This window comes from Rhinatrema bivittatum, chromosome 14 (genome assembly GCF_901001135.1).
Source record: "Rhinatrema bivittatum chromosome 14, aRhiBiv1.1, whole genome shotgun sequence".
NCBI classification, from domain to species: domain Eukaryota; kingdom Metazoa; phylum Chordata; class Amphibia; order Gymnophiona; family Rhinatrematidae; genus Rhinatrema; species Rhinatrema bivittatum.
The window spans coordinates 15,864,867-15,892,547 of NC_042628.1; the positions used below are offsets into that span (position 1 = coordinate 15,864,867).

A 27,681-nucleotide genomic window follows, 5' to 3' on the forward strand; every position below is an offset into this window, starting at 1 on the left:
GTCACCTGGATTGGCTACTGTTGGAAACAGTATGCTAGGCTTCATGGATCCTCGGTCTGACCCAACATGGATGTTCTTAAGTTTATGACTCTCTCCCTCCACCCCTCTGGGGCTATGAATGAGGGCTTAGTGAATTTTTATGTTTTCCATTAAAATCCTGTAGGATATTAAGGAAGGGCTCTCAATTGGGTACATATAGCTCTGGAAAGTACATACAGTCTTAAAACCCACTAAGCTTAGCATCTGCATAACTGCTTAAGAAACTGATTACATCAAAATGACATCAGAAGGTAGCTCTGATACATATAAAGTCAAGCAAACCCAAATGTGCAAGAAAAACTGCAGAGTTTAAAAACTACAAACTAAGGGCCTTGTGTGTGCTTCTTGCTGGCTAATCTCCATTAGATACACATCAGGCAATTATATATCTCCCATGGCATCCACAGAAAGATGCACGTCAATAGGACTCAGTGAACCGTACTAAAGAAGATTTCATAGGTGAATGCACAGATGCCTTCTGGCCAATGACAAACTGTCTTTCTAATTCTCGTCTTTCAGATGGATTAAGATCCGGCTTGTTCCAACTGGATTAAGTGACAATTCTAGGCTAAATATTGCTTCTAAAATAAAATTCATAACTGAAAGTTGGTCCAAGTAGAATGGAACAGAATGACTCTGGAGAACCGTAGCAACTGCTGGTGAATGTTTTAGACTAAACTATTCCTAGGTTCTTTATCATCACATTATTTGCCTTCTAATCAAGCTAGCATAAGCATGATAGCCAAAAATAAATAAGCCTGCTTCTCAATATGAGACATAAATGGCATTTTTTTGGCCAAATACTGCCATTTTTTCTTCTTTCAGTCTTTTTCTTTCAGCCTAATCAAAACCAGTGCTAGGGTTCTAGCACCATGAGCCTTCATTGACAATAACCGGGAGATTTCTCTGCTATTTTACTAGAAACCCGACCCCCCTCCCCTCCCACGCACACACACAGTTTGGTCATTGCAGCAATGGTCCTGGGGCTAGGAGCCATGTGCCAGAGCTCCTCCCAGAACCCTGTATCATAGAATTTAAATCCCGTCACCAGATGTCGCCCTTAATAATGACCACAGTTCCCTCTTCCCAAGGGCGGTAAACACAGCTTCTGCAGCATTCCCAGCCGCAGCTGGCCCAAGGCACAGAAGACCTGACACAGGGACTGAACTGGGGACCTTACACATCAGGCTGGCCAGAGAATTATTATTTTTTTTTTTTTAATCTGCAAATGCCATTGATTGGATGGCTCCATGGACTGCCACATCATTCGGGGTCTTTTCCTCTTTACATTATCAGTTATAATCTTGTTGGAATAAGTAGCAAATGGCTGGTCAGTGGTCTATGTGAAATGAGAGTAATCTTAGTTCAGTCTTCAGCAAATATCTGACTGCAATATTCATTTTATGAAATGTTTATGTAATATATCGGTGCTCTTTGTCATATATTTGTTGATACTTATCTGTTATGAATGTACTTATGTGATCCGCCCTGGACAGATTTTAAATCTAGAAGTCACGGAATATAAGTATTTTTAAATAAGCAACTAAATAAATAAACACATACAACTTTTAATTTCAGATAGAAGGAAAGAAAATTCATTTTCCATGATGAAATTTTCTCTCCAAGTAGAAGTGGCCCCTCCAACAGGTCCCCCATGCTTTCACTGAGGCAGCACACTCAGATGCTACCCATGTTGTATCTATTACACAGATAAATCCATAGATTCAGTTTTCAATCTCATCACAATCTGGCACCTTTCAGCAGCAAAGTAGTTTAGTAGGAAAACAGAAGATAAATAATTTGCATGAATCAAGGACAGGAAGAGAAATTATGCAAAGCATGAACCTCAGCATCAGTCACAGCTATTTCCTTTAAGTACCAGTTTGTAATTCATAATGCTGCTTTCTTTTTCTCAGCTCGGCAAAAACCTACCTGAGCAATTTGCAGCATCTCTGGGTTTAGTCTGTTCAAGTGAAAGACAAACTCTGCGAAACCAATTAATGCCAACTGAATTGTGAACATCTTTCGGAAGGTCCAGTAATCTGTGGCATTGGGAAAGGTGTGCAGCGCCCACTCCTTCAGCATGCTGCGTGGCACCATGTTGCTCTGCACTTCCTTCAGAATATCGCGGAGAACCTAAAACCAAGACAATGTTCATTTCATGAGCACAGGCAGACCAGGGACGGCGAACCTTTTAACAGCAGAAAGATTCATGAAATCCAGGAACGGCGAAGCTACTGGCACAGATTAAAGGTGAAAGTTGCACTTTGCATACAAAACAGTTTTACCTTTTGCATTTGCCTACTGGATTTTACAGCTTGCAAAAAAAAAAATATATATATATATTAAAACCGGGTATTAGAGCTCAGAACTCACAGAATCCAAAAGGTTAAAACGAAATCCTTTTAGAAAGATATGCATGTTTTAAAAATAGTCAACCTATCCATTATGGTTTGAAAAAGCCATTAGGAAGTTATCTATTTTTAATCATGCTCCACTGTTTGTTGAAGGTCATTGCTGGGCGAGTCCTGCGGTGTGACAGCAGGAAACTGCTTTCAGATATGGAAACCTGGGGACCACTTCTTGACAAAGGCAGATAATGGAAATGAACAGCCGTGGCATTTCTGGCCTGCAGAGGTGAGATGCACTATCCTCTGCCAGCTGCTACAAAATGGCCATCCGTTCAGAGCGCTGCCGAACACAGCCCTGAATAGAAAATGTCTAGGCACGGTCATCAGTAGAAAGAAAGGAAGGAGGAAGCCACAGCATGTGACTCTGAGCAAGGCGCGTTCCATTCTAAGTGTGCGTGGGAGTGTTTCGCCGTTGGGAGATGCAGGGACAACGTTAAACCATCGGAGTGAGATGCTTCACTTTGGCTATGTCTAGGGGCGGTGACACCCAGGAATTGGAAGGCTCATTATTTTGGTAGCAGGGACTAGTTAATTAAACTGCATAGAGGAACCTATGTATGGCAGGAGGGAATGCTTCCATCTACATGAACATTAGATAAGGAAATGGCTTGCCGATAATCCCGAGGTTGCACAACAATCATTCTTCTCTTTGCAACACATGACAGTTGTGCTTGATTAATGCTCTGCGACTTTACTTATCGGCAAGAAGTAGAGCCAAAGATCTATTTTATACAAAACAAACATTTATTAGCAATGGAGAATACCAGGCGCGCAAAACAGTGTGCACGTCTTCCCATACAGATCTTCACCTTTGCACGCAACTGATAAAATAACTGGCAAGCCAGATGTCAGAAGACTGTAAAAATGACAGAGGATAATGACTTCTTCTTGCAGACAGTTACTTATCTTTGCAACTATTGAGCAATGCTGTGCAGCCACGTTTGGAAGGTCAACAAAGCTGACGTATTATTTGCCCCCCTGATCAAGGCTCTCACAACGCAGCCCTGGATTCCAAGCTGGGGGAGCTGCCAGGCTGCCCTTTTAAGTCTGCAAGCTCGAAAGTGAAGGGGAAGGAGGAGGAAGAGGCACTGTAAGCAACCCTTGCCCAGGGCACTGCTTTGTCCTGTGAGTGCCCTCATACTCACAGGCCAAGGTGTCAGGTCTGCTGGGCACAGTTCTAGAAGCTGTAAACATTTGTGGGGAAAAAAACCCCCCCCCAACTGGAATTGTTTGCAGGCTGAGATACCTTTTCCTGGGCTAACAAAAGAGATGTGATATAATGCACAAACTTTTTAGACTGTGGTCCCAAAAGCTCTAAAAGATATCACAGCCTGTCCAACTCTGAATGGTTTTCGAGTCATCATACAGTAACTATAAACCAGGTCTGCAATGAGACATCTGCGAGTGCCAAAAACCCAGAATGCAAATCTGCCAAATTGTCATTCAGGCTAGAGTTGCTATATGCAAATATGCCTTATGCATATTCATTGCAGGTACCCTGCAAACCACATCTGTTTGTGGCACTTAAAGATCAGAGTTTGCCAACCCCTGGGCTAAGCTACTGGCAGAAAGGGAAGGGGGAAGCCGGTCTGTTCTACTGAATAGGGATCAGCATCATTTAAATCATACGAATGTGGCAAGTGAACCGTCTCGAGCCCCCTGCCACCACCCTCCTCCCAAACCGTCCCCCACATTGAGGAGCATGCTGGCTTTTTTTTTTTTTTTAGTTCATGGCCAAGAATCATCCTATGGACTAGCAACTTCGCTTTCTGCTGCCACTCTTCTCGGCTGTGAATGCCACGCTGCTGTTCGGAGCCACTCGTTGGCTGGATTAAAAGCACCCCCAAACATTTTCTCTCTCTCTCTCTTTATAAATGTAACGCGCCTGCAAGTCTTCCGGAAATCAGTTTCAATCCAGGACCGGACTCATCCCCTCCCCCCCCCCCCCCCCCTCCACAGATCCAGCTTCGCTTTTGTTTTTTTTTTTGCTCTCCTCGCTCCTTGGGCGGTATGAATTACACTGTCACAGCAGGCCTGACAACGTTCACAACACAACCCCTGCCTGCTGTGCGCCTTCCCTTTTGCTGAAAAGAGAGAACACACATGAATTATAGATGTTTCTTTCCTACCCTTCAGGAGTTTGTCAAAATTATACTAATGAGCTCATTTTGAAGGAGGGGCTGGAGGGGGGAGAGGGCATGTGAGCCTCAGGTAAGACACCTGTACATGAATACAAAATCAGAATGGAAACACATGCAGGCGCCGTAGAACAACAACACTCCCAGTGACGCCCGATCACTGGGGCAGCTGAGATCTTCCAACGGAATTAAAAAGCCTTATCCTTAAACACTGTTAATGAATTAAGGACACGGGGGAAGTATACGGCGATCTCACTTTGAAATCGGGCTCGTTATCGCGCAGCACCAAAAACACGATACATCGGCAGCGCTAGAAAGGAAAAATCAAAACAAAAACCAAGCAAGTTTTTTTTTTTTTTTTTACCATGAACTGCAATTATCTCCTGACAAAGGGAGAAACGAAGATCCGAACGATCTTCTACCTTGTAGATTAAAGCTGTAGGGGATCCTGTTACCTTCTTCTGAACTACGCCTGACTGCGCCAGCGAAACGGCGATCTTGCACTCGAAGTCACTGAAAACCGCGCCGCGGAGGAACTGTGGGACAGCTGGCAACGTCCCCAATTTGCCATGAACGCATGGAGAAGAAAAGCAGAAAAAAACCCTCAAATCAATACCATCAGCTCTGTGACTCTTTGCTCCTTTTTTTTGGGGGGGGGCGCTGAGGTTTGCGGCTGCAGCTTCGATACCGGTTGGTAGAGAAAATGTGGTTTCTTAACGCTGCAGTGATTGTAGGCGACAGCAGATCAATAGGACCCCATCCAGCCTGCTAGAGCCACGTCTGAGCTGCCACAGCCTCAGAGCGCGGCCGCCTGCAAGATCACTCCTGGTCCGGGGGCTGTGATTTCCGTCCCTCCCCCCCCCCCCCCCACCACCACCACACATCAAGATCTCACTCTCAGCTCCCTCCAGCACCCACCTTTTTTCACATTTTCTTTTATTTATGGGTTTTTGGTTTGTTTTTTTCTTCGTTGCAAGGGGACGCTTAAGCAGCTGTTTTCTTAATGAAAATGTCGCTTTTAGCAATTTAATTTTCATGCTGGAACCGTTTTGCTGCACCAGGAAGTATTAGACGGTGTTTTGTAGCTTGGTGATGTGCAAAGAATTTGAAAAAAAAAAAAGATACCAGTTGACCTCTTTCCTTTCCCGGCCCCCCCCCCCCCCCCCCCCCCCCCTTGCCTTTCCCCACCTTTTCAGTCGCCCCTCCATCTTCAGTATTGCCTGGGTGGCTCTGGGAACCCCTTGCCGGCCCCCCAGGGGGGTACAACCCACCCCCCTCCCCCCCCCCCCCGTCAAGGCAAACCCTCGGTGCCCCTTGTTGGGGAGCAGACTCCGTCACTGGAGTAGTAACCATTCTCCCTCACCTGGGCCCCGAAGCAGTGCGTCCTGAACCACACGGGGCGAGCCCAACGAGTCTAAACCTAAACAGCAACATCTTATAAGAGACTTCACAATATAATGTAAATAGTTAATCCTAACTGCTCGGTTCTCTTATTTATTTATTTAGCATTTTTATAAACCGATTTTCCAGTAACAGAATTACTGATCAATTCGGTTTACATTCTAAACAATGACAATGACAAGTTGATGTCTCACAAAGAACAGGTAGTTATAACTTGGGTACAGATATATGGGGTTAATAACATAATTGCTCTAATTCTCTCCCCAGTTATATGAACCTTGTTGTAATGTAACTTTATGCCCTCTTTGCACTTGTTAATGTTTCGTTTCTGCGTTCACACCCCCTTGTTACATGTAAACCGGCATGATGTGGTTTTTAATCACGAATGCCGGTATAGAAAAAAACCTCTAAATAAATAAACAAACAAACAAACCAACCTGCGTACATGGCTCTCTGTTCTTTTATTCCAAGGCCTTAAGCACGTTAACTGCCGGGTTCCGTTTCCGTATTGCACGGGGAGCACATCAAGAGGCAATGCCGATCACATGTAACCGGACGGGTTCCTTTCCCGGGCATCAGGTTAATTTATTGCACAGAATTTTAAAACCGTTAGAAGGTGTGAGCTGCCAGAAATACGTTTTCAGGAAAGAGCCCAAGAGCCGTCACCCCCCCCCCCCGTCTCTCGGCTGCTGTTCGTGTCGTGCGCGTGTCAGGATGCAGGATCCAACGGTCAGAGCGCTGGCCCGCGACGAAGGAGAAAGTCCCAGGACCACAGTTCTAGACTTTCCTCTTCCACCGACTTGCGCCTCCAGGACCCAGTGGAAAACACTTTGTTTGTCTTAATCTGGCTTCCCCGATGGGCAATTTCGTTGCTTTGCTTAGGAGCCAGCGGTTTCCCTCCTGGTCCCTGGGGTTTTCCAGCCCAACCAGAACCAGCATCTATCGGGCAACAGCACCAGAAGCCTTTCACTGCGACTACCCCAGATACTTACCTTATTTATACACCGATCCCTAGCCCAGCCATTACGGCGAAAAGCCCTTGGCCGGTAGCCACGGACCACAGCTCCCTCTGGAACCTGGCACGAGTGCACCCCGACTCCGCAGAAGCCGGGTAAGCGAGCAACGCCTAGGGCTCTGCTGCCTCAGGGGCCCCCCGTGCCGTATCCCCCAACCCTGGCAGGATGGGGGAAGGGAAAGCCACAGCCGGGAATCGAACCGAGGCCTTCCCGCGCAGCACTGGCTGCCGAGTCGCCGGGTCAGTCCACCAAAGGTCACTTTAAAAAATAAATAAATAGAATATAGCGATTTCACTTTATTTAGCGTCACATGAGCAGGCAGGCGCGTCTTCAGGTCAGTCTGTTCAAGAATTTCTTGCTAGAACGCAGCTGCCGAACTGGCTGCATGCTGTCGAGTACAGAGCGTATCGCATCCCTACCACCTCCCTCGTCAAGATCAAACCCTTCCTCCTAACATTTCCTCGAGCCAGCAAACCCCACACACAAGGAGACAGTTCACCGGTTCGCAACAGCTTTCCAGACAAGCCTCTTAACAAGGACAGAAAGCGCACACTCACGCCTCCTCCTCCTCCCCCAGCCAAAATACAATGCACGTTATTATTATATGTGAGAAGATGAGAAGAAGGAGGACGGTGTTTTTAGGGCTCCGACCGCATTCATCCCAGAGCCCGTACCTGGTGACTGGCTTGCGTCCCTCGTGCCTGGACCGTCGCCAGCCTGTCGTAGTAGCGAGAGATAGGATTGTCGTGCTCGATGCCCTTCTTGGCGCAGCGCTGCTTGTAGATCTCCACCAGGGAAAGGGAAGAGGGATTGTCTTCCACCAGGCGCATCTGCGGTGACACCGCCACGACGCGAGGGACTGGGAAGTAAGTTTGGAAGGGCGAGCAGAGAGGAAAAAAAAAAAAAAAAAAAGAAAGAGACAATTAAATGCAGGAATGCCATCAACGCAACTTCAAAATACTGCAAGAAGCTGAACTATGGCCATGAGCCTCACCCCCCTTCCCCACCCCCTCCCGGGGGTGCTGCTCGGATTCTCGAGGTGCGACGAAAAGCTAATTTCTTTTATTCGGGGCAAAATTTAAGAACCTGGATGCATGAAAGCAGCTGTATTTTAAGCAATCAGGGACGGTGTTTTAGCTAGGATTTTCATTATAAGTCATGACAAGAACAGGAGAGCACGCATGTGCACACGCACGCACACACACACGCACAGACATGCATGCACAGACACGCACGCACAGTACCAGAACGAGAGGGGCTTGCCTGCATTGTTTGGATAGTGCTACGTTTCCCCGATGTACATTCATAAAGCACAGAAACTGGGACAGCTGAGCAGCTTAAAAAAAAAATAAATTTTGCCAACAGCCTTGTGTTCCTAAATGTATTCTGTCCTGTAAATGTGCCTGGATATTCTACAACGCAGATGGCTCTCATATTAGTCTCATGATAGGTGAGAGGCTTCTAAGTCCAGCCGTTACCAAATAGCAATCTTAAAATATCCGAACTTTCTGAACAGCCTGCCAAGAAGAGGGAACTGCTCACACCGCACAAGGTATTCATTTTATCACGCACATGAACGGTGGCACTTAGTCACTAGGAAGAGCTGAAGTACTGTAAAACTGGCTAACTATGGGGGCAATTTTCAAACTGACCATGCTGGTGTCGGGGGCAGTGGGGATCCTGCAGTGCAGCCACGGGGACCTCTGGCTCATCAGGAATCCTGTATGAAACATCAAACCAAGCAGAGTTAGGGAGACCCGCCTCCGCCAGCATCAGGTGCGTCCCAAACCGGGCCCGACACACCTCTGCTAGTCCAACCGTCCCTCAGAGAGCTTGCTCCGTGAAACCACTGCTCGCCTGGCCTCTTTCCTTCTCTCTCCTAGTCATCGGCTCCGTTCCTGCTCCCTGCTGCACTCCGTGCTCCTGCCTGTTTCCACTCCTGGTGGCCACCGGCACCCAAGGGGGCTGAAGCTGCGGGGGAATGGTGGCGGCTTCGGAGCCCAGGTGCGCTATCCTCAGCAGAGTGGGCCAAAAAAAAACGCGGGTACCTTTTACTCACTCGCGCTGCACCGATTTCAAAGCAAAAGTAGAGGCGTGTTTTGGTTTTGAAACTTGAGAGGGATTAAAAAGTGCCCCTGGAAACATGCATCCGCTTTTACAGTCGGTAGATTTTTCACGGAAAGCAACACGTGCAAAGTTAAAAATGCAATCTGTGTGTAGTTGTTTTCCTCTCCTCTAACCTAAACATGCCCCCCCGGGAATAGCTCTACTAAATGCAGCTAGTTAGCCACAATGAGACAGGGTGATTTTTAGACAGCCAGTTTACCAATGTAAATCGTTGTTTCCCCTTGTGAATAGCTGGACAGAATGGTTAGGAGTAAACACTTCTGGGGTCACGCACCAAGAATCATCAAGGAATTACTAAAGAAAAAAAACAAACAAACAAGCTCATTTGGGAAGAGAGACGGATGCATCGTTCTCCGAGTTCTGCAGCTCGAAACCAAGTCTCAGTGGAACGGCATCGGCAGACAGGTAGGGCACGGGTACTGCCGTTACCCAGCAACCGAACAGCCGACGGTGGCAAGGCGCTCGTGATCCGAAAGTGACCAGAACCCTCGCCAGGAAACCAGAGCCAGGCGCTTCGACCGGGCCGACTCAAACGCTGGGTGTACGGCGCTAAAAGGCAGGCGGCAACTTCCAACACTGCGCGTTCTGATGCAAAGTCCGTGGCTTCCTTTACACCTGGGATTTCCATCACCTTTCAAAGGGAAAGGATGCACACGGATTTGTACCTTCTTTATCCCTTTTGTGGTAAAACAGCATAGGTGAAGATGTGAAAATGCACAGCTATTCAATGTGGTGGTCTCCCCTGACCTTCCACTTGAAATGCTTCCCCTCAGCGTGCGTAAAATGCACATGTGAACGTGACGGCAGAAGGTGGTAAATGGAATTGGTTCAGAGGAGAGAGAGAGCTCGCGCAGTGATTAGTGGCGTGCCACAGGCATGGGTCCAGGGGCTGTTTTTGTCCAATAGCTTTCTGAGCGGTACTGCAGAAGGGCGAGAGAGAAAATCCTGTCCTTTTTGCAAATAACACGAAGATATGCAACAGGGGGGACGAAAGTACGAACTCATGCGTTTTTGGGGTGCAAATTCCAAAGCAGCTGTGCACAGTGGTGGGAGGAGACGCAGATGTGCACAGTGGTGGGAGGAGACGCAGATGTGCACAGTGGTGGGAGGAGACGCAGAGGTGCACTGATCAGGAGGAAGGTACAAACTTAAGACTGAGAGCCCTCTGGGGACAGGGAAATACCTAACAGTACCTGAACGTAATCCGCTCTGAAGTGCCTGAAAGGTGGAATATACATAAAATAAATAAATAAACCTCAAGTTAGCGAAACAGCGCGGCGAGGTGGGGGCTAGAACCAGAGGGATACTAGGCTGCACAGAGAGAGGCGATGTTGCCCCTGTACAGGCCACTGGCGAGGCCTCGCTTGGTAAACTGTGTTCAGTTCTGGAAGCTGTTTCTCAAAAAAAAAAATACAGATGGGCTGGAGGTTGTCCAAAGAAAGGCAACCAGACTGTGTGGGGTCTGCACCAAAAGACCTACGAGGTAAGACTTCAGCACCTCAACATCTCTAGGGCAGAAGAGATAGCAGACAGACATTTAAAGATCGGAAAAATATTACATGCACAAATAAACCTTTTCCAGTGGAAAGGAAGCTATAGAACTAGGGGGGGTCACAGCTTGAAGGTTCGAGGAAACGCCTTCAGGAACATCAGGAAACTGCCCCGATAGTGCTGCACACGCCCAACAAGGGGGGGGGGGGGGAGGAGAAACCATAAGATTTTTGAACTGCTCTCTCCCTCAGGGCACCCCAACCCCCAGCAAAGCCCCTGCTACAGTGCTCTGAAAGGGTTAAACAAAGCGTGACGGGGGAATTGGCCGTGCCCAGCAACCAGAAGGAGCTGAGCTATGGGGGCAAACGCCTTTCCATGAAAACTGAACGGGGGAGTAGTAGAGTTTTCTTTCACCTTTACGCACCAGTAATCGGAAAGGGAATGTGTTTCATCTTGGTGGGTTTTAAAAGCTGGCCAGGTTTAAACTTTACAAAATATTTGGGAACCAGCATGATAGGGAGGTGGGGGGGGGGGGGTTGTCTCAGGGGCCTGTAACACCCAACAAGGGATGCACGTTTGCCATATACACACGCTGGCAAAAAAAAAAAAAAAGATGGTTTCGTTTTATTTAGAAACTGTCTGAAAATGTTTATACCTAGACCAGATGATGTGCAAAATTCACAGTTCTGATATCGGGTGTGCCAAAAGGAAAAAACCCCAAAACAAAACCTATAATTCATCTTCAAAGGCTTTTGAGGAAAGCAACAATGCCAGGAACTCTTGTGTAGCTTTTCTCCAACACCTATTCATCTGCTCCTGCATTCCTGATCCATTAACCACCATTAAAGCTGATAAAAAGCATGATTTAATTTACCTGTGCTAAGTTTATTTACAAAAAAAACCCAGGGTGAGAGCCATTTGCTCTGCTAATCGACAGCCAATTTCCATGATCTGCATTACATGCAAGATCCCCGTTAACAAGCTGCCTCTTTTGCTTTGCGGCTATTTAACCATGGGAGGGGAGTTTTAAGTGAATGTGAATATACACACGAGTCCTGGCAAACAGCGGAATAAACAAACTGAGAGGGGAGCTTACTGCCATGGTCGTTTCCCCCCTGGAAATCGGCCATCATGCTAAGCTTTTATTAATCTTTGCTTTACGAGCGTGGCATGTGTCAAAAACTATCCTGATTTGGGGAGAAATGTTTCTCCTCTGTGCCCCTCTGAATACCAGATTACGGTTTCTGCAGACACAGATGATAAGAGGTTCCTGAGCTGTGGTGCACATGAATAAGCTCACCTACATCAAATCGATATTAAAGAGTACTATCAATATCCCCCCTTTCACCAATATTAACTTGAAAAGGAGTGCTAGCTACTGCCACTTGAAGAGACAGTAATATTTCATATTATGGAGTAATACTGCTAATACTTCTTCAGTGCTGGGACTCCCATGGCATCAGTATGCACTGGTCAGTATTTAGTTTTCAATTATTGATTAACTATCTATGGGGATGTATTGCGCTAGAAAATCAGCAGTCGGCACTTTACTTTGAAAACAAAATCTTCAATAATTGGCTCTTGCTTTGCTCGCTCTGCAGAAACACGAGGGTTGTTGGGGTTTTTGTTTTTGTTTTTTTTAATGGAAGCATAAATCTATTTACTGGCCCATAGTGACCGGCCAATTCATGGTTAACGCGAACAGAGGTCACGGAGTCCTCCTTCACGTCGGTGGGCCTGAGACGTCCGTGATGTGCACGATGTGCGTTCTGCCTGCAGTGTTTGCTGCTCGGCATTAACACACGGCCGAAGAGAACTAGTGACGGAGCTGCCGTTATCATACGCAGACGAGGGACGTGTTTGCATGGCTCCCATATTGTTTTGCAAACAGCTGAGGGCTCTATTTTAGTGAAGCACCTGAAAATGAGAAAGTAATAATTAATACTTTCTCCACTGACAGTGCAATAATAGGTAAGAAAAATAAATTGATCATAAAATCATATGAAAGCAACTCATTGTTTCTGTCACTACTCTATAAACAGTCATAGTCAGCAATAGCTGATATACACACACATGCTCAGCCGGTCACTCATTCATGCACACACGCTCTCACGTGCACGCTGTCACAGTGATGGGGAGACAGAGAAACCTGGGTGTTTTGCATGCTGGTGGAGACTTGGCAGAGGAAGCCAGAGTCGCCAGGGATTTCAGGAAAGGAGATGGTGTTGCGAGCACAACTACTCTCAATCTACGAAGGGGGAGAGATTTTGGCTGAATCTTCTGGTGCCTGCCCGACACTGGAAAACCCTCCCTGGTTTGTTTTTTGTTTTTTTTTTTATTATAAAGTGAAGCTATCTATCTTGGGTAATTTCGCTATCTTCCCAATCATTTAGTGACTTTCTGAACTATAACATTTAACGAGCTTAACAGATTGTACTTTTTGAGGTCCATGTTGAAAAGTTATCCCGTTCGGAAACTTAGCCTGATAAACATATCTGGCTAACTTGGCTGGGATATTCAACGGCACATCTGCAGCACTGAATATACCCAAATAATTTTTAGTTAGCTGGGTAAGTTTAGACCTGCTCAATAGCAGATCTAACTTATCCAGAAAACTCAGCCGGATAAGTCTAAATATCACTACTTCTGCTAGCCGGATAAGTAGCTCCTCCCTGTAATGCCCCTGTGCCACTCACCATTCAGCCGGATAAGAAGTAACCTGGCTACCTGGCGGCCACTGAACACGGCCGGATATTCAGATAAGTCAGAAGTTATCTGGGTAAGCGGCGCTGAATCTCGACCAGCTACTGTTCCTTTTAGCTAGCCACTTTAGGCTGGCAGGTTTAAAGTGTCGCTTATTTTTAATTCTGCATGTTTGGATGGGGTAACCCATTTCTGGTATGTTACAGTCCTGATTCCTCAGAGAAAAAGCAACTACAGGGAGGTGGAGATGAAATCGGTTACTTTTGCTGTTCCCAGAGGAATTACAGTAGACGCACTTAAGAGAGCTTCCATGACTTTTCGGTTTTCCTCTGTGCAGGGTGACTATCCTTACTGAACCTTTTCAAGTGTACGGAAACTGGAATTTTATAACACTGGGAGCGTCCTTTGGCGAGCGTCCCAGTTCTGCTAGACAAATACCTTGAAAGCCAATCACAGCTCTGAAGGTCAGTTTGCTCAAGGGCTGGGGGTTCAAAATCCTGAACCTCTGCCCAAAAAAAAAAAAAAAGGAGCTTGAAAATCAACACCTGGTACCTGTGAAAAATAAGTGCCTCTTTGTGGTTTCTTTTCTTTTCTCTAAACAGGGGTTCAAAAGGCGAAGGAGCTGCAAAACCCGCTCCTCCCTGCGCGACTCTGTCAGGCAAGCGTCGTTCATGACAAGGTAGGGATAAATCTTTCCATTGTGGCCTCGGATGTACAGCCTTCTCGCTGCGGTGTTGTGCTTCTGCACGATCTCCACTCGAGGCATAAATCTAGCGAGGGAGAAGAAACGAGAGATAAAAGCAGCCCAAGCCTTCAAAAGTCTAGGGTTTCATTTCTCCTCTCACAGATGAAAGCAGGGCCTATTTTAAAAGAAACATTAGACAGGTAACAAAAGATGATCCAGTTAGCCACCGAGGATCTGAAGACGGATTTGGTTTTGCATGCTGCAGAAAACAAGATGCAATGGAAGTAAAATTCCATCTATGCCACTTACGGACGTTATTTTGTTAACTGGATTGAGAAATGGTCCTACTCAGCCTGCAAGGCTGCAAATATTACAATTCTATGACATTAATGATACAGTACCAGCTTTCTAAAAAGCTGTAAAATTGTTTATTCAGTGTCTAATGCCTACGATGCACCAACTGGACGCTGCTGCTGTCTTATATTGGTGAAGAAAGATTGTAATTGGAAATTCAGAGGAAACAAAATACATGACAAATCATAAGTAAACCTAGCAAAATACAGTGGACAAATGCAGTTCAATCCGTAAAACGTTCATAACAGAAATCTGTTCAGTGATTAGGAAGGTGAATCTTTTTGCATGAATCAATTTCTCCTAAAGCCGCCGAACCAGCCACCACGAAAAGCCCCATAAAAGCGGTCTGGATCAGGCGCCTTCTGGGTCACGGCCCACACGTTTTCCCCCTCTCGGTCCTTACTTAAGATTTGCAAAAGGGTTTTGCTGCAGTTTAACAGCGCCTTATTCTGCAGGGAGCCCTCCAACTCCCCCCGCTATTAAAAAAAAAAAAAGTGCATTTGGGGGAAAAAAAACAACCCATCCCGTGTGCTAAAACAGAAAACTAAGAGATTCATAGGACATTATGCGCATAAAAGGTAATGCGCGCGTTAGAAACGAATCACGCCGAGCCCCCCCCCGGCTCTCACAGTGAAAGGGCACGTCAGCCCGCGCTGCTATCGCCAGGGAAAGCCACGGGGACCACCGGGCCGCCAACTGCTTTCGGGAGAAGCTCGTTCTTTCAGCAGCGCCGCCTTGCGCGGACGTCCAGCTCCTCCCCCCCGGGGTTTACCTGGCAATCTTGATGTAGTAATGCGTGGGCTTGGGCATGAGGAACTCTCCGGGGATCTCCACCTCCGCTGTCTGGGCGGAGAAGTTGCTGAGGAAACGGCACTTCTCCTCGATCAGGAAGAACTTCGGCAGCTGCTTGGTCTTCGCCTCCAGGATCTTGATCCACTTCTTCAGCTTAGAGATAAGATTGTGGAGTTTCATGGAGCCCGGCACGCTGAAGTCGAAGTCTGCAACCCAAAAAAAAACCAAAACAAAACCACAGAAAGCTGAAGACCCTTCAAAAACTCGCTTTTCCAACAGCTCGCGCAATAAAACCAGACTTCATCGCACACGGTTACGCTTTGTAATTTCTGATTTTCAAAGCAATGAATTTAGCGTTCGTGGGGGGAAAAAAAAATGTCAAATTAGATCAGCGTTTCCCAACCTCTTCAAGCCCCGAGGCACATCTACGTTAACAAAAATCTCGTGTGGTGCCCCAGCCTCCCCCTTCGCAGGCTGTGCAGATATGGAAAGAAACGGGGCCAAAAGAAGGGCTGAGGGCGCAATGCAAGCCCCCGTCAGGCTCTCTTCCAAATTTTAAAACAGAGGTTAAAGCGAGAGGGGCGGAGATGCTCATGAACAAACCCAGAGAACGGGTCGGCTCCCTCCCTGTACAGGTGGCAGGAGAGAGGGGTCAGCGCGGGGCGGGCGGCTGGCTCCGTTAAACCCTGATTGCTGAAAGCGGCTGCCAGGGCTCCTTCACCGAGTCGCATCCAAGGCTGGGGGGCAAGCTCTCCCCCCATCTCACTCAGCCTGCCATTAAGACCCCCCCAGAGGCTGGAAGGACTGAAAGGAGCGCTGCAGACAGCCGGCATGCTGGCCACCGACTGCCTATGCTCGTGCCGCTGAGAGGTGTGGAGAGCTAGGCCCGGGCTCTCCATGGCACACCTGATCAGCCCTGGAGGCACACCAGTGCCATGGGCACACTGGTCGGGATATAAACGGTTAGATGAGCAGAGGAAGGCCTTTTCCAGCAGCTATTTTGCCATGAAAACCACTCTAGTTTGGGGTTTTTTTAGATGGTAGGGCTAAAGCAGAATCTGAATCATAAATGCAAAAAATGCCAGGCATGTTCACTATGTTTATAATCTGCACCTGGCAAAAGACTCTTCTTACTGCCAAAGTGTACATTCCCTCTTATAAGCACTTATTTTCGTTTACATGACCTGAAAAGTCACTTTTTAAACAACAGTTCCCAAACTTTGCCAATCAGAAGCCACTTCAAGGGTAAGAACAAAAAAAATCTTAGGACCTGCTTTAAAATTCAAATCCAAAACCTGCTGCTTTTCCTATGTTTAATGGTGCAGATGTGCTGCTGTATTTGTTGCATTTACAATCTGCTTTCTGGTTTCGAACTTCCGATTACCCTGCTTCAATGATCACAACTGCAGAAAAAGATCAGATTGGCCACAGTTTCTCCCACTCCAACCCATTTCCTATCACTACCCTCCATATCAGTCTGAGAATCTGCTAACGTCCTGGCCTCCACCACTTCCGCTAGGAGGCCATTTGAGGCGCTGTTGTGTTTCTCATCAATTCAAACAAGACCAGCACTTAATCCAATACCCAGTTCCCTCTCCATGTGATAGCACCGAGCTATCCAACAAACCGCGGAGCAGCCCAAACCAGCAGCGCCATTGAGCCAAAACATCCAGCCTCCCCAAGCTCAATGATGCATGGGCTTTAACGCTGGCCACGCCACATGCGTTACCCCAGTGCCTTCTTAGCAGTCCGATGAGGTCATACCACTGCTGTTAGGCTCATTACCACCTTTCCATGCAGGTTACCTCGTGGCCTGTGCTGATACTAGTTCATGCTTCCCGTTATCCCTTCACTTTTTGAAAATAATGATCTCCTGCATTTATCCCATGTCTTTTTTTTTTTTTTTTAAAGTCTGCTACCATTTCAGCCTTCATCACCCGTTCTGGGAAGGTATTCCAGCACCCTTTCAATGAAAAAATATTTCCCGACATTGTCCCCAAGTCTCCTAGCAGGACATCTTCTGGGACCCACCAGTGCAGTGTTTTTCAAATGGGGTTGCATGAGCATCTCTATGGGGTTCCACACAATTTTATGTCTACAGAGGGAGGGAAGGAGAGTTGGGGGTCCCACAGAATTTCACAAGAAAATATAATAGGGCTCCTTAACCAATAAATAAATAAAAGATCGAAAACCACCGATTTACTGAGTCTAACCCCAGTTTATACACCAACGATTAACCTTGATTCCAAAAGCTGATGACTGAATACAGTGATGTTTGAGTTCCTCTCTTGCTGCTTTGTTTCCACTCGTTCATTAAACAGAGTCAAGCAAAAATAATGTTGATTTCACGGCATGGTCCTTATTCTTGTGGCAATGCAGCGTGAGAATCAATGCAATTCATACACAGAATACCTGCTTGCCAAATACATTTTCTGCATCTCTGTACGGATGCCCGCTGTTCTGCTGCCACACGAGATGGTTTCACCGGTGGAGAGAAAGCAACGCACTGGGGCTTGAAACGGGGAAGTGGAAGGGCCAAGGTCGAGATTTGTGCAAGGGGAGATCGGGCCTAAGTTCCGCAGCACCTGTTCAGAGCGACAGTGTGTGAAAAAAAGGGTGGGAAGGGAATTAGATGGAGTTTGTGGAGAATAAATTGGAAAGGTGAGATAAAGTACGAAATCAAGAAGAAGAAGGATGTCATACTTAGGTGAAATCCTAGCAGCTATACTGTTAAGTGTTCATGCGGAGATGATACTGCTTAATTGGTTAAATGATTGATAGCAAATGAGCATGGTACTGCATGATTAAACGGAGGTTCGTTTAAAGCACGCATCTAGCAGTCTGAGAAGTCCACGCTACAGAGACTAAAGTACACCTGCATTATAACACCCCTAGTAACACAACTTCTCGGTGGGCCACCTGATATACTCTCAGGGTGCAATCGTTTATGAGATGGGCACCCATCAACGCGATGACATCAGAAATTTTAATTTCTCTCTTTTCGAGACCTGTTCCATAAAGCAAACAAAAACCTTTCTGGTTTCAGACACTATAGTGCTGTGGGTCACTATTAACAATTTAATTTGCTTCCTGTTTTCATTATACGACACAAGATAATTTCATACTTGCAATGAACAGAGAATAAACATGGCTGACATCTAGGCAGACATTTGGGGAATAATTTTGTAACATTCCTACAGAATTTTGTCAGCAGCTTAGGCAGGAACATAGGGTTCACAAGACCACAGATAGAGCTTAGTATAAGGTGGATAAAGTCACTAAAGCCTGGACCGCCTCCAAAAATATGAACTTCCAGGTCAGGTACTTCAGGTCACAGGTGCGTAGCACCTCAAAAGGAGCTTTCATCAGCTGAGTTAACACCACGTTAGGGTCTCAAGACAGCGGGAGGCCTTAGGGGAGGCTTCAATTGAAGCAGGCCGCTCATGATACTTACAGCTATAGGCTGTACAGAGATGGGCATACCATCTACACTATGGTGGTATGAGCCAACTGCACTAAGATGAACTCTAACAGAGTTGGTTTTTAAGCCAGCCTCTGATAGGTGTAGAAGGTAATCAAGCAATTTTTGTGTGGGGCAGGAGAATGGATCTGGGGTCTTCAGCTCACATCACATGGAAAACCTCCTCGACTTCAGTCTAGTGGAAGGCTTTCTAGAAGCCAACATGACCCGAGACACATCCTATGAAAGATCAAGCAGCTGAAGAATTAACCTCTCAACATCCAGGCTGTGAGCGACAGGGCCTGGAGGTTGGGATGCCACAGCTTGCCTTACTCTTGCGTGATGAGATCTGGGGAAGTCCCCAGACTGATTGGTTTCCGGATGAACAACTCCTGAAGGAGTGGAAACCAGACCTGTCTCGGCCAATGAAAATCACAGTCCCTTTGTCCTCACGAAGCTTAAAGAGCCCTTGCCACGAAGGGAATCGAAGGATACGTATACAGAAGACCCTTGCTTCAATGACAGATGAGGGTGTCTGTGGCTGGTTTGCCACCTGTCCTTTGCAAGGAGTAGAACCGAGGCACCTTCTTGTTGCAGGGGAATGCAAACAGACCTATGTCCGGGCTCCCACAGAAGCTGAAAATCCAATTTTGTACCCGCTGGTCCAGGGGCCACTCATGGGTTCAGAAGAATCGACTCAGCCTGTCCGCTACCAAGTTCCCATCCCGGCTAAGTACATGGCCCTGAGCACCATCCCATGGGACAGGGCCCATAACCTGACCTGGAATGCTTCCTAACACAAGAGATACGATTCTGTGCCTCCCTGCTTGTTGACATACCCATACCACATAGCTACCAGGTTGTCGGTCTGGATCAGGACAACTTTGTTGGACGGTCGATCTCTAAAAGCCCATAGTGTGTACCTGATCACCCGAAGCTCCAGAAAGTTGATTTGACAAGAACTTTCCTGAGCTGAGTACTGAGCCCATCTGCATGAGCTCCCCACTCCAGGGTAGATGCATCCATGGTTAGGACAATTTGAATGGGGAGACTGAAACGAGATCTCCTGTTCCAGATTGGAAAGTACCTGCCACCAGAACAAGTCCTGAAGAGACGGGGTGACTCAGATGCAATCCTGGAGGCTCTGAGTGGCCTGGTGCCACTGTGACCTCTTGGTCCATTGGGCTCTGTGCATGTGTAAACATGCCAAGGGAGTAACATGGACGGTTGTGGCCATATGACCCAACAGCCTCAACATGTGCCAGGCTGACACTTGCTGGCTCTGCCGCAATAGTTGCCATGGTAACTGCCCTCTGGCGGGGCAGAAAGACCTTGGCCTGAGCCGTGTCTAGCAGGGATCCTATGAAGTCCAATTGAGGTGATGGGCCGAGATGGGTATTTTGTGAAGACCTGTGGGGGGAGGACGCAAACCCAAACGGCAACACTCACTATATGCATGTGTCCTTTAGGTTGAGGGCGAAAGGAAACACCCAAAATTCCGAAAACCCTGACTAGGGACACTACAGGAAGGCACCAAGAGGGACTTGGTGATGGATTGAAGAAAAAATACCATGAAGGGCAAAAAGGTTTTCTACAAGGCTAAAAACACCAAGTGAGCTCAATCACACCACGGAAAAGAGACTGAAGAGGTACCCTGCATGTGGACTCGTGGTATAGAACATGCTGGGCATGCTCAGTGTGCCTAGTCAATTTCTAGAAACTCTGACAAAGTTTTCCGCATCGGGGCTCCATCTGATGATGTCACCCATGTGTCAGGACTACCATCCATGTGTCAGGACTACCATCCTGCTTGACCTCGGAGAATACAAAGCAGCGTTGCCCAAAAGTCATGCACTTATCAGGAGAGTTAGTGGAAACCTCCTTGACTGGTCTTGCGACATTTTCTTTTGCTTGCCCAATACTTATTTTACTGCATAATACATAAAATTAATGTGCTGCCATTTCCTTGCCATTTCAAGATAAATTTTGAAATTTTAGGAATAGGCAAAAAAAAAAAAGAAATCTATCAAAAAAGGTGTGCGCACATCCAGGTGTAACAGAAAATATTTCTATTAAATTGAAACCCATACTCAGAAGTGGGAAGATGACAAACCAGTGTGCATTTCACAAACTGTTGCCTGTGATATGCAGCTTGGCACCATGCACCTAAAAGACCAGCAGAGTTCAATGTCACGCCTTCTGATGAAAAGCAGATAGGAATTTAAGGTCTAGGAACTTAGGAGAAGAACCATTTTTTCAAGCTCTTGAACAAAGCCACCTTGACGTTATCTTTTTAAATGAAAACATGATAGAATAACCACAAGCGTAAAATCTGCAACGAATAAATCTCATCAGTGTTCAGCTGTGAATGTTTACCTTGGCAACTATTAACGCCGCTGTGTACATGGAGTTTGCGCCTGCCACCTCCTGTCCAACGGCGTATCTCTAGCCCCAAGAATTGAATTCTGCAGTTTACTAGCAGCATTCCCCATAGCAAATGTAAAATAAGCCATCGAGTCAAAAAAAAAAAAAAGAGTCACTTTATAAAAACAGTAAAGCACAAACCGTGCTGTGCCGTTTTTAACTAGGCTTTCAGAATCTAGATGCACTACCTTCTCCCAAAATGTAAAACATGGACATGAGCAGAACCAGGGCGATTATCAGAAAATGACTATTTTGGTAAGCTTCTCTGTCAACAAGCAGGCATGAATTAGCTGTAACATCATCCAATGGCACCAACACTGACCCAGCTCTCAGAGCTCAGTAAAAAAAAAAAAACCTTATTGAACACATGCGCGAGTTCCACTCGCACGCGCTGCCTTGTGAAGCCCTCTCCTGTCTTTCTTCATCTGAGCTACTGCATGGATATGTCCCAATCTTTCTTACATTTTTCTTATCTTTGGTCTTTTAATGGGCCTCGTTACATCTTCTATTTTAAAAGCAGCCTCAAAAAGGTGGATCTTTAGATAGGATTTAAACACGGCGAGAGCATGTCTCACAAGTTCAGGAAGACTATTCCAAGCACACGGCACAGCCAGGTGGGAAAGCACAGAGTCAGAACTTGGCAGTAGAGAAGAAAGGCACAGATAGGAATGACTAATGAGCAGAGTGCACGAGGAAGGGTGTAGAGAGAAAAGAGGAGAGGGTAGTGAAGTGCTGCAGAGTGAAGGGAGAAAGAGCAGGTGAGAAAGAGAAGCTTGAGCTGTATGTGTGAGCAGAATGCAGTGACTATTTGGATGCCCAGCTACTACCCTTAAACTTCAGAAGAGGGGTTAAGTGAATGTACGACTTTGGCGAAAGATAAGCTGGGCAGCTGAATTTAGAATAGATTGTAGTGAAGAGAGAGCTCGCTCGCTGGGAGACCTGTGAGAAGCAAGTTGCAATAGTCTAAGCGGATAAGAGAGTGGAAAAGGCTTCTGATAGTGTGTTCAGAAAGGATGAGACAGATTTTGGTGATGTAACAGAGGAAAAAATGGCACATTTTAACAGAGTTTTGGATATGCGCAGGGAAGGAGAGAGATGAGTCAAAGAGGACTCTTAGGTTATAGGCTGAAGGAACTGGGAGGGTGATTATATTACCAACAAAAATAGAGAAAGAAGGAAGAGGGGAGGTTGGCTTAGGGGGAAAGAAAAGAACTCTGTCTTGGCCAGGTTGAGTTTAAGATGCTGGCAGAACATGCAGGCAGCAATGTCAGACAAGCAGGCCAAGATCAGGGCCTGGATTACTGATGAAATATCTGGTGTAGAACGGTGTATCTGGTCATCATCAGCATAAAAATGGTATTGAAATCCATGAAAGAAAATCAGAGTACCAAGGGAGTTAGTAGATAGGGAGAAGAGAAGAGGGTCTAGGACAGAACCCTGAGGCACGCCAATTGATAATGGAATGGTAGTAGAGGAGGAACCACCACAGGAAACGCTAAAAGTGCAATGGGAGTGGTAAGAAGAGAACCATGGAAGGACAGAGTATCAAGGAGTAGATGGTGATCAACAGTGTCAAAAGCAGCAGATAGGTCAAGGAGGATAAGGACAGAGTAAAGAGCTTTGGCTTTAGCCATAAACAGGTCATTGGAAACTTTGGCAAGGGCTGTTTCAGTTGAATGTAGAGGGTGAAAACCAAACTGGAGTGGATAAAGAATGGCTTGAGATGTAAAAGTCAAGACAGCTGCAGTGAACAGCATGTTCAAGTAGGTTAGAGGCAGAAGGGAGATGGGACAATAGTTGGCAGGATAGATAGGAACCAGTGTGGGTTTTTTAAGGAGTGGTATGATCTCAGCACACTTGAAGGCAGTAGGAACAGTAGTAGTGGAGAGTGATAGACTGAGGATGTGACACATGGAAGGGATGTCTGCAATGGAGATGGAACTGGGGACAGGGTCAGAGAAATAAGTAGTGGGTTTGGAGGAAGAGAGAAGATGAGCAGTTTCCTCCATTGTGACTGACTTCAGGAAAGGAGGAGAGAGTGGTGGAGGTTAGGGGAAGGGTAGGGGGAGAGGCAGGTGAAGGTGACATAAGTGAGAACTCAAGGCTAATTTTGTGAATCTTGACGTGGAAGTAGTTAGCCATAGTTTGGACAGAGAGTGAAGGGAAGGAAGAAGTGAAGGAAGTTTGAGGAGGGAATTGAGTGTGGTGAAGAGACGGCAAGGGCTGGATGTAAGAGAGTTTGTCAGATGGACAGAGAAGTCTTGTTTGGCTAGTGCAACAGCAGACTGGTGGTCAGCATAAATTTGAAATGCAGGAAGTCTGCATGGGCACAGGATTTTAGCCAGAGACGTTTTGCAGAGTGGGTGCAGGAATATAGGTAGCAAATTCTAGATGTGAGCCAATACTGGAGGCTAGTGAGCCTTACAGGATGGGTAAGAGTATCCAAGGCTGCAAAGAATATAGTTTTGTAAGAAGAAACTTCTTCATCAACTGATTCAGACAATGTGGTGGACAATTCCACTCAAACCCCACCATCTCTCTTTCCATGTCTCAACAATGCCTTCCTAAGCACGATTGAATTCTGTCGCTTATTTACATTTATATTCTCCTTTCTGATACTTCAAAGTGGATTAGATTCAGGTACTGTAGGTATGTCCCTAACCCCAGAGGGATTACAAACTGAAGAGTGATTTTTCAAGAGTTATTCGCGTAAAAGTAAGAACATAAGAAATTGCCATGCTGAGTCAGACCAAGGGTCCATCAAGCCCAGCATCCTGTTTCCAACAGAGGCCAAACCAGGCCACAAGAACCTGGCAATTACCCAAACACTAAGAAGATCCCATGCTACTGATGCAATTAATAGCAGTGGCTATTCCCTAAGTAAACTTGATTAATAGCCATTAATGGACTTCTCCTCCAAGAACTTATCCAAACCTTTTTTGAACCCAGCTACACTAAGGGGCGGATTTTCATACTCCGCGAATAGGCCTACTTTTGTTTGCGCTCCAGGCTCAAACAAAAGAAAGCTGGATTTTAGTAGATACGCGCGGAGCCGCGCGTATCTGCTAAAAACCTGGATCGGCGCGCGCAAGGCTATCGATTTTGTATAGCCGGTGCGCGCCGAGCCGCGCAGCCTACCCCCATTCCCTCCAAGGCCGCTCCGAAATCGGAGCGGCCTCGGAGGGAACTTCCTTTTGCCCTCCCCTCACCTTCCCCTCCCTAACCCACCCACCCGGCCCTGTCTAAGCCCCCACCTTACCTTTGTCGGGGGATTTACGCCTCCCAGAGGGAGGCGTAAATCCCCGCGCGCCAGCGGGCCTCTTGCGCGCCGGGCCGCGACCTGGGGGCGGGTACAGAGGGCGCAGCCACACCCCCGGACCGCCCCGGGCCGTAGCCACGCCCCCGTACCCGCCCCCAAAACGCTGCCGACACGCCCCAAAAACGCCGCGACGACCGGGACCGCCCCCGACACGCCCCCCTCGGAGAACCCCGGGACTTACGCGAGTCCCGGGGCTCTGCGCGCGCCGGTAGGCCTATGTAAAATAGGCGCACCGGCGCGCAGGGCCCTGCTCGCGTAAATCCGGGCAGATTTACGCGAGCAGGGCTCTTAAAATCCGCCCCTAACTGCACTAACCACATCCTCTGGCAACAAATTCCAGAGCTTTATTGTGCATTGAGTGAAAAAGAATTTTCTCCAATTAGTCTTAAATGTGCTACTTGCTAACTTCATGGAATGCCCCCTAGTCCTTCAATTATTCGAAACTGTAAATAACCGATTCACATCTACTCATTCAAGACCTCTCATGATCTTAAAGACTTCGATCATATCCCCCCTCAGCCATCTCTTCTCCAAGCTGAACAGCCCTAACCTATCGTAGCGATTTTCCAAAGTCCAATTACATGCGCAAAATCTTTCGAAAATTCAGCTCTGTGGAGTGAATTTTCAAAGGAGTTGCACGCACGAAAATAGCTAGTTTGAAAAGTCCATTGATGTGTGTAAACTCCTTTTGAAAGTTACCTCCTAAGTTTGTACCTAAGCATTGGAGGGTGAAGTGACTTGGTTAGGCCACAAGGAGCAGCGGTGGGATTTGAACCCTGCTTTACAGCCCTGCTGTCCTAAGCACTAGGCCACCCCTTCCCTTGTTGCTGCCACATCTGCTGGTAGGCTAGTCCATGCGTCCACTATCCTCTCATGTATCTCCTCACACTTCTTTCCACTCCCCACGTTTCCAGTTTCATATCATGACTCTGGAACTTCATTTCTGTTACAACTACTATTACCAATCTGGATTATCGTCGCGACCGTCACACAAACTAGGTCCCAATATGAATTGCAATTTAATACTTCAGAAGCATAAATACAGCCTCCCCTGCGGTGGAATGTCTGGGTACCAATTCTGATGCCTCACTAAGTGGTCCCTTCTAAAGGGGAGACAAGATAAAAGCTGGGTAAAAAGATATGCAAACAGCTAACGTGACTTGCTTTTCAGAGTCAATGGGAGAATAGGATTTCAAATCGTGACTCCCAGGAGTAATCCTGGCTTCTAGGACACTGCGATAAGCACTGGAACCCATCATCTACTAGCTGAGGTTATTAGCAAAGCATCAGCGCACTTGTATTACAACTTTCACATCATGAAAAATCATTTTTCTACATAAACCAAAGTAAAGCTTTTTGCACAATGAGAAAGACATCACGATTTTTTTTTTTTCAAAATTTCAATTATTCACTCTAGATAACTGGAGCACTTGAAAAGACAATCGCACAAATACTCGCTTGGCAAGGAGGGTTAGATACTTTGCTTCATGTCCTATCTGAAAGTACAGTTTTAATTTCTGAAAACATCTATTTTCCTAATATATTAAGTCTGATTGGTATATTATTTTTCTTATTCCTAGACCAAGAAGTGAATATGACAGATAAGAGGATGTATGATTTATTAGTCCTAGCTTATGTACATATCTATATCTAAATAAGTGAGAACAGACAACTGCACTTTTAATCAGAAACTAAAATTAGAAAGGGAATTAAAAAAGGTTAAAGTCACAAGAGCTGTCTAACATAGTAAGATCCCCAGTGACTACACTATTCATAAGGGCTACAGACAAAACCTACACACACTCAGATTTATCAAAAAGAAGTTATGAATTCAACACTATTTGCCATATTTTTGTTCCCTGTATTTTTCAGGGAATCAGCGGGCACACCAAACGTTGCCCGCTGTTTCCTTCCCCTGTTGCCTTCATCTATTAAATTTAATCCCATGGTTCACAACTTGTATTATCTGCTGTCATGCAACTGCTTGCCTCAGAGGCCAACATACAATGCATAATGTGCACAAGATGTGCAGGTCCTATCAACTGCCGGAAGCTTTTCTAAAGAGAATCCCGTCAGATCACCTGCTTTTACATCATGGCTTAGTGATGTTCTCAAGAAGCTGCTCATCCTCTCCCCTGCTGATCCTACAGACAGAGAGAGCAAAGATGCCAACTTCAATTGCTCGACAGGGCTTTTTTCTACAAGAGGGATATGAACGGTGCTTGGGGCAAAGGCAACCCAAGGCTCTCTCGCTCCCCGAGGGGCGGCTGTTCTGACTTCCCCGAACATTTCACCAGGAATTCCGCAGCATGTCAAGTTCAATACCGCACTAAAGCATTCGCAAGAATCATCTGTCCTTGGTGCCCAACTGTAAATACATTTCTGCTTTGCAAGGAAAGCTGAAGCTCAAATAGGAATGCTTTCAGCGCATCGCAAATTAAATCATAAATCGTACATGGATTTTCTATAGGTTGCAAGCAGATTCCTATTTTTGGGCCATGTGCTTTTTTTTAGTTGTGCGTATTTCTGGTGCACAAGTTCACAGTGAAATATGAAATATTCCGTCACTTTCAGGGGTTCCACCAAGGAAGAAGAGGGTTTGAGCAGCCAGTTTTGCCAAGAAAAAAATAAATCCCTGTGTGTACCCTACACAACACGACAGGTCACGTGGTGCATTATGTTAATTTAATGTCGTACTAATGTCTTGATGCGTTATGAATTCCATGTTATGAATTCCATTCAAACCACTACTACCATGGAATTCCATTCCATGCGTTATGAATTCCATTCAAACCACTACTCAAGAAACCTAATCTAGATCCTAATGACCCAAACAACTACAGACCGATCGCCAACCTCCCCTTCATAGCCAAGATTATGGAGAAATTGGTGAACACCCGACTCTCAAACTACATTGAAGAAAATAACCTCCTATCCCCATCACAATACGGATTCCGCAAAACACTAAGCACGGAGTCCCTCCTCATCTCCTTAACAGATTACCTCATCCTGGGCCTCGATAAAGGTCAAGCCTTCTTATTGATCCTACTGGACCTTTCTTCAGCCTTTGACATCGTCAATCATTCCCTACTCATTAACCAGTTAACCGCCATAGGCATCTCAGGCACAGCACTCTCCTGGTTCATATCCTTTCTCAGCAACAGAGGATACAAGGTCAAGATCCAGAACAAAGAATCCTCTCTACACCCGTCGTCAGTAGGAGTCCCACAAGGGTCCTCCCTGTCTCCTACTTTATTTAACATTTACCTTATACCATTATGCCAACTACTCACAGACCTCAACCTCAAACACTTCCTTTAT

General features: G+C 46.3%; 1 protein-coding gene across 5 annotated transcripts in view; it reads right to left on the reverse strand.

Annotated features, from left to right (window-relative positions):
• TRRAP (transformation/transcription domain associated protein) overlaps nucleotides 1–27,681 on the reverse strand; it is a 252,240-nt gene that overhangs the window by 36,065 nt on the left and 188,494 nt on the right. For all 5 annotated transcript variants that reach the window (XM_029576431.1, XM_029576433.1, XM_029576429.1 and 2 more), the window contains 4 exons: nucleotides 15,138–15,363; nucleotides 13,879–14,096; nucleotides 7,680–7,864; nucleotides 1,972–2,175 (listed from right to left, as the gene is read on the reverse strand). In XM_029576431.1, the coding sequence (XP_029432291.1) occupies nucleotides 1,972–2,175; nucleotides 7,680–7,864; nucleotides 13,879–14,096; nucleotides 15,138–15,363 (833 nt within the window). The remainder of the gene's footprint in view (nucleotides 1–1,971; nucleotides 2,176–7,679; nucleotides 7,865–13,878; nucleotides 14,097–15,137; nucleotides 15,364–27,681) is intronic.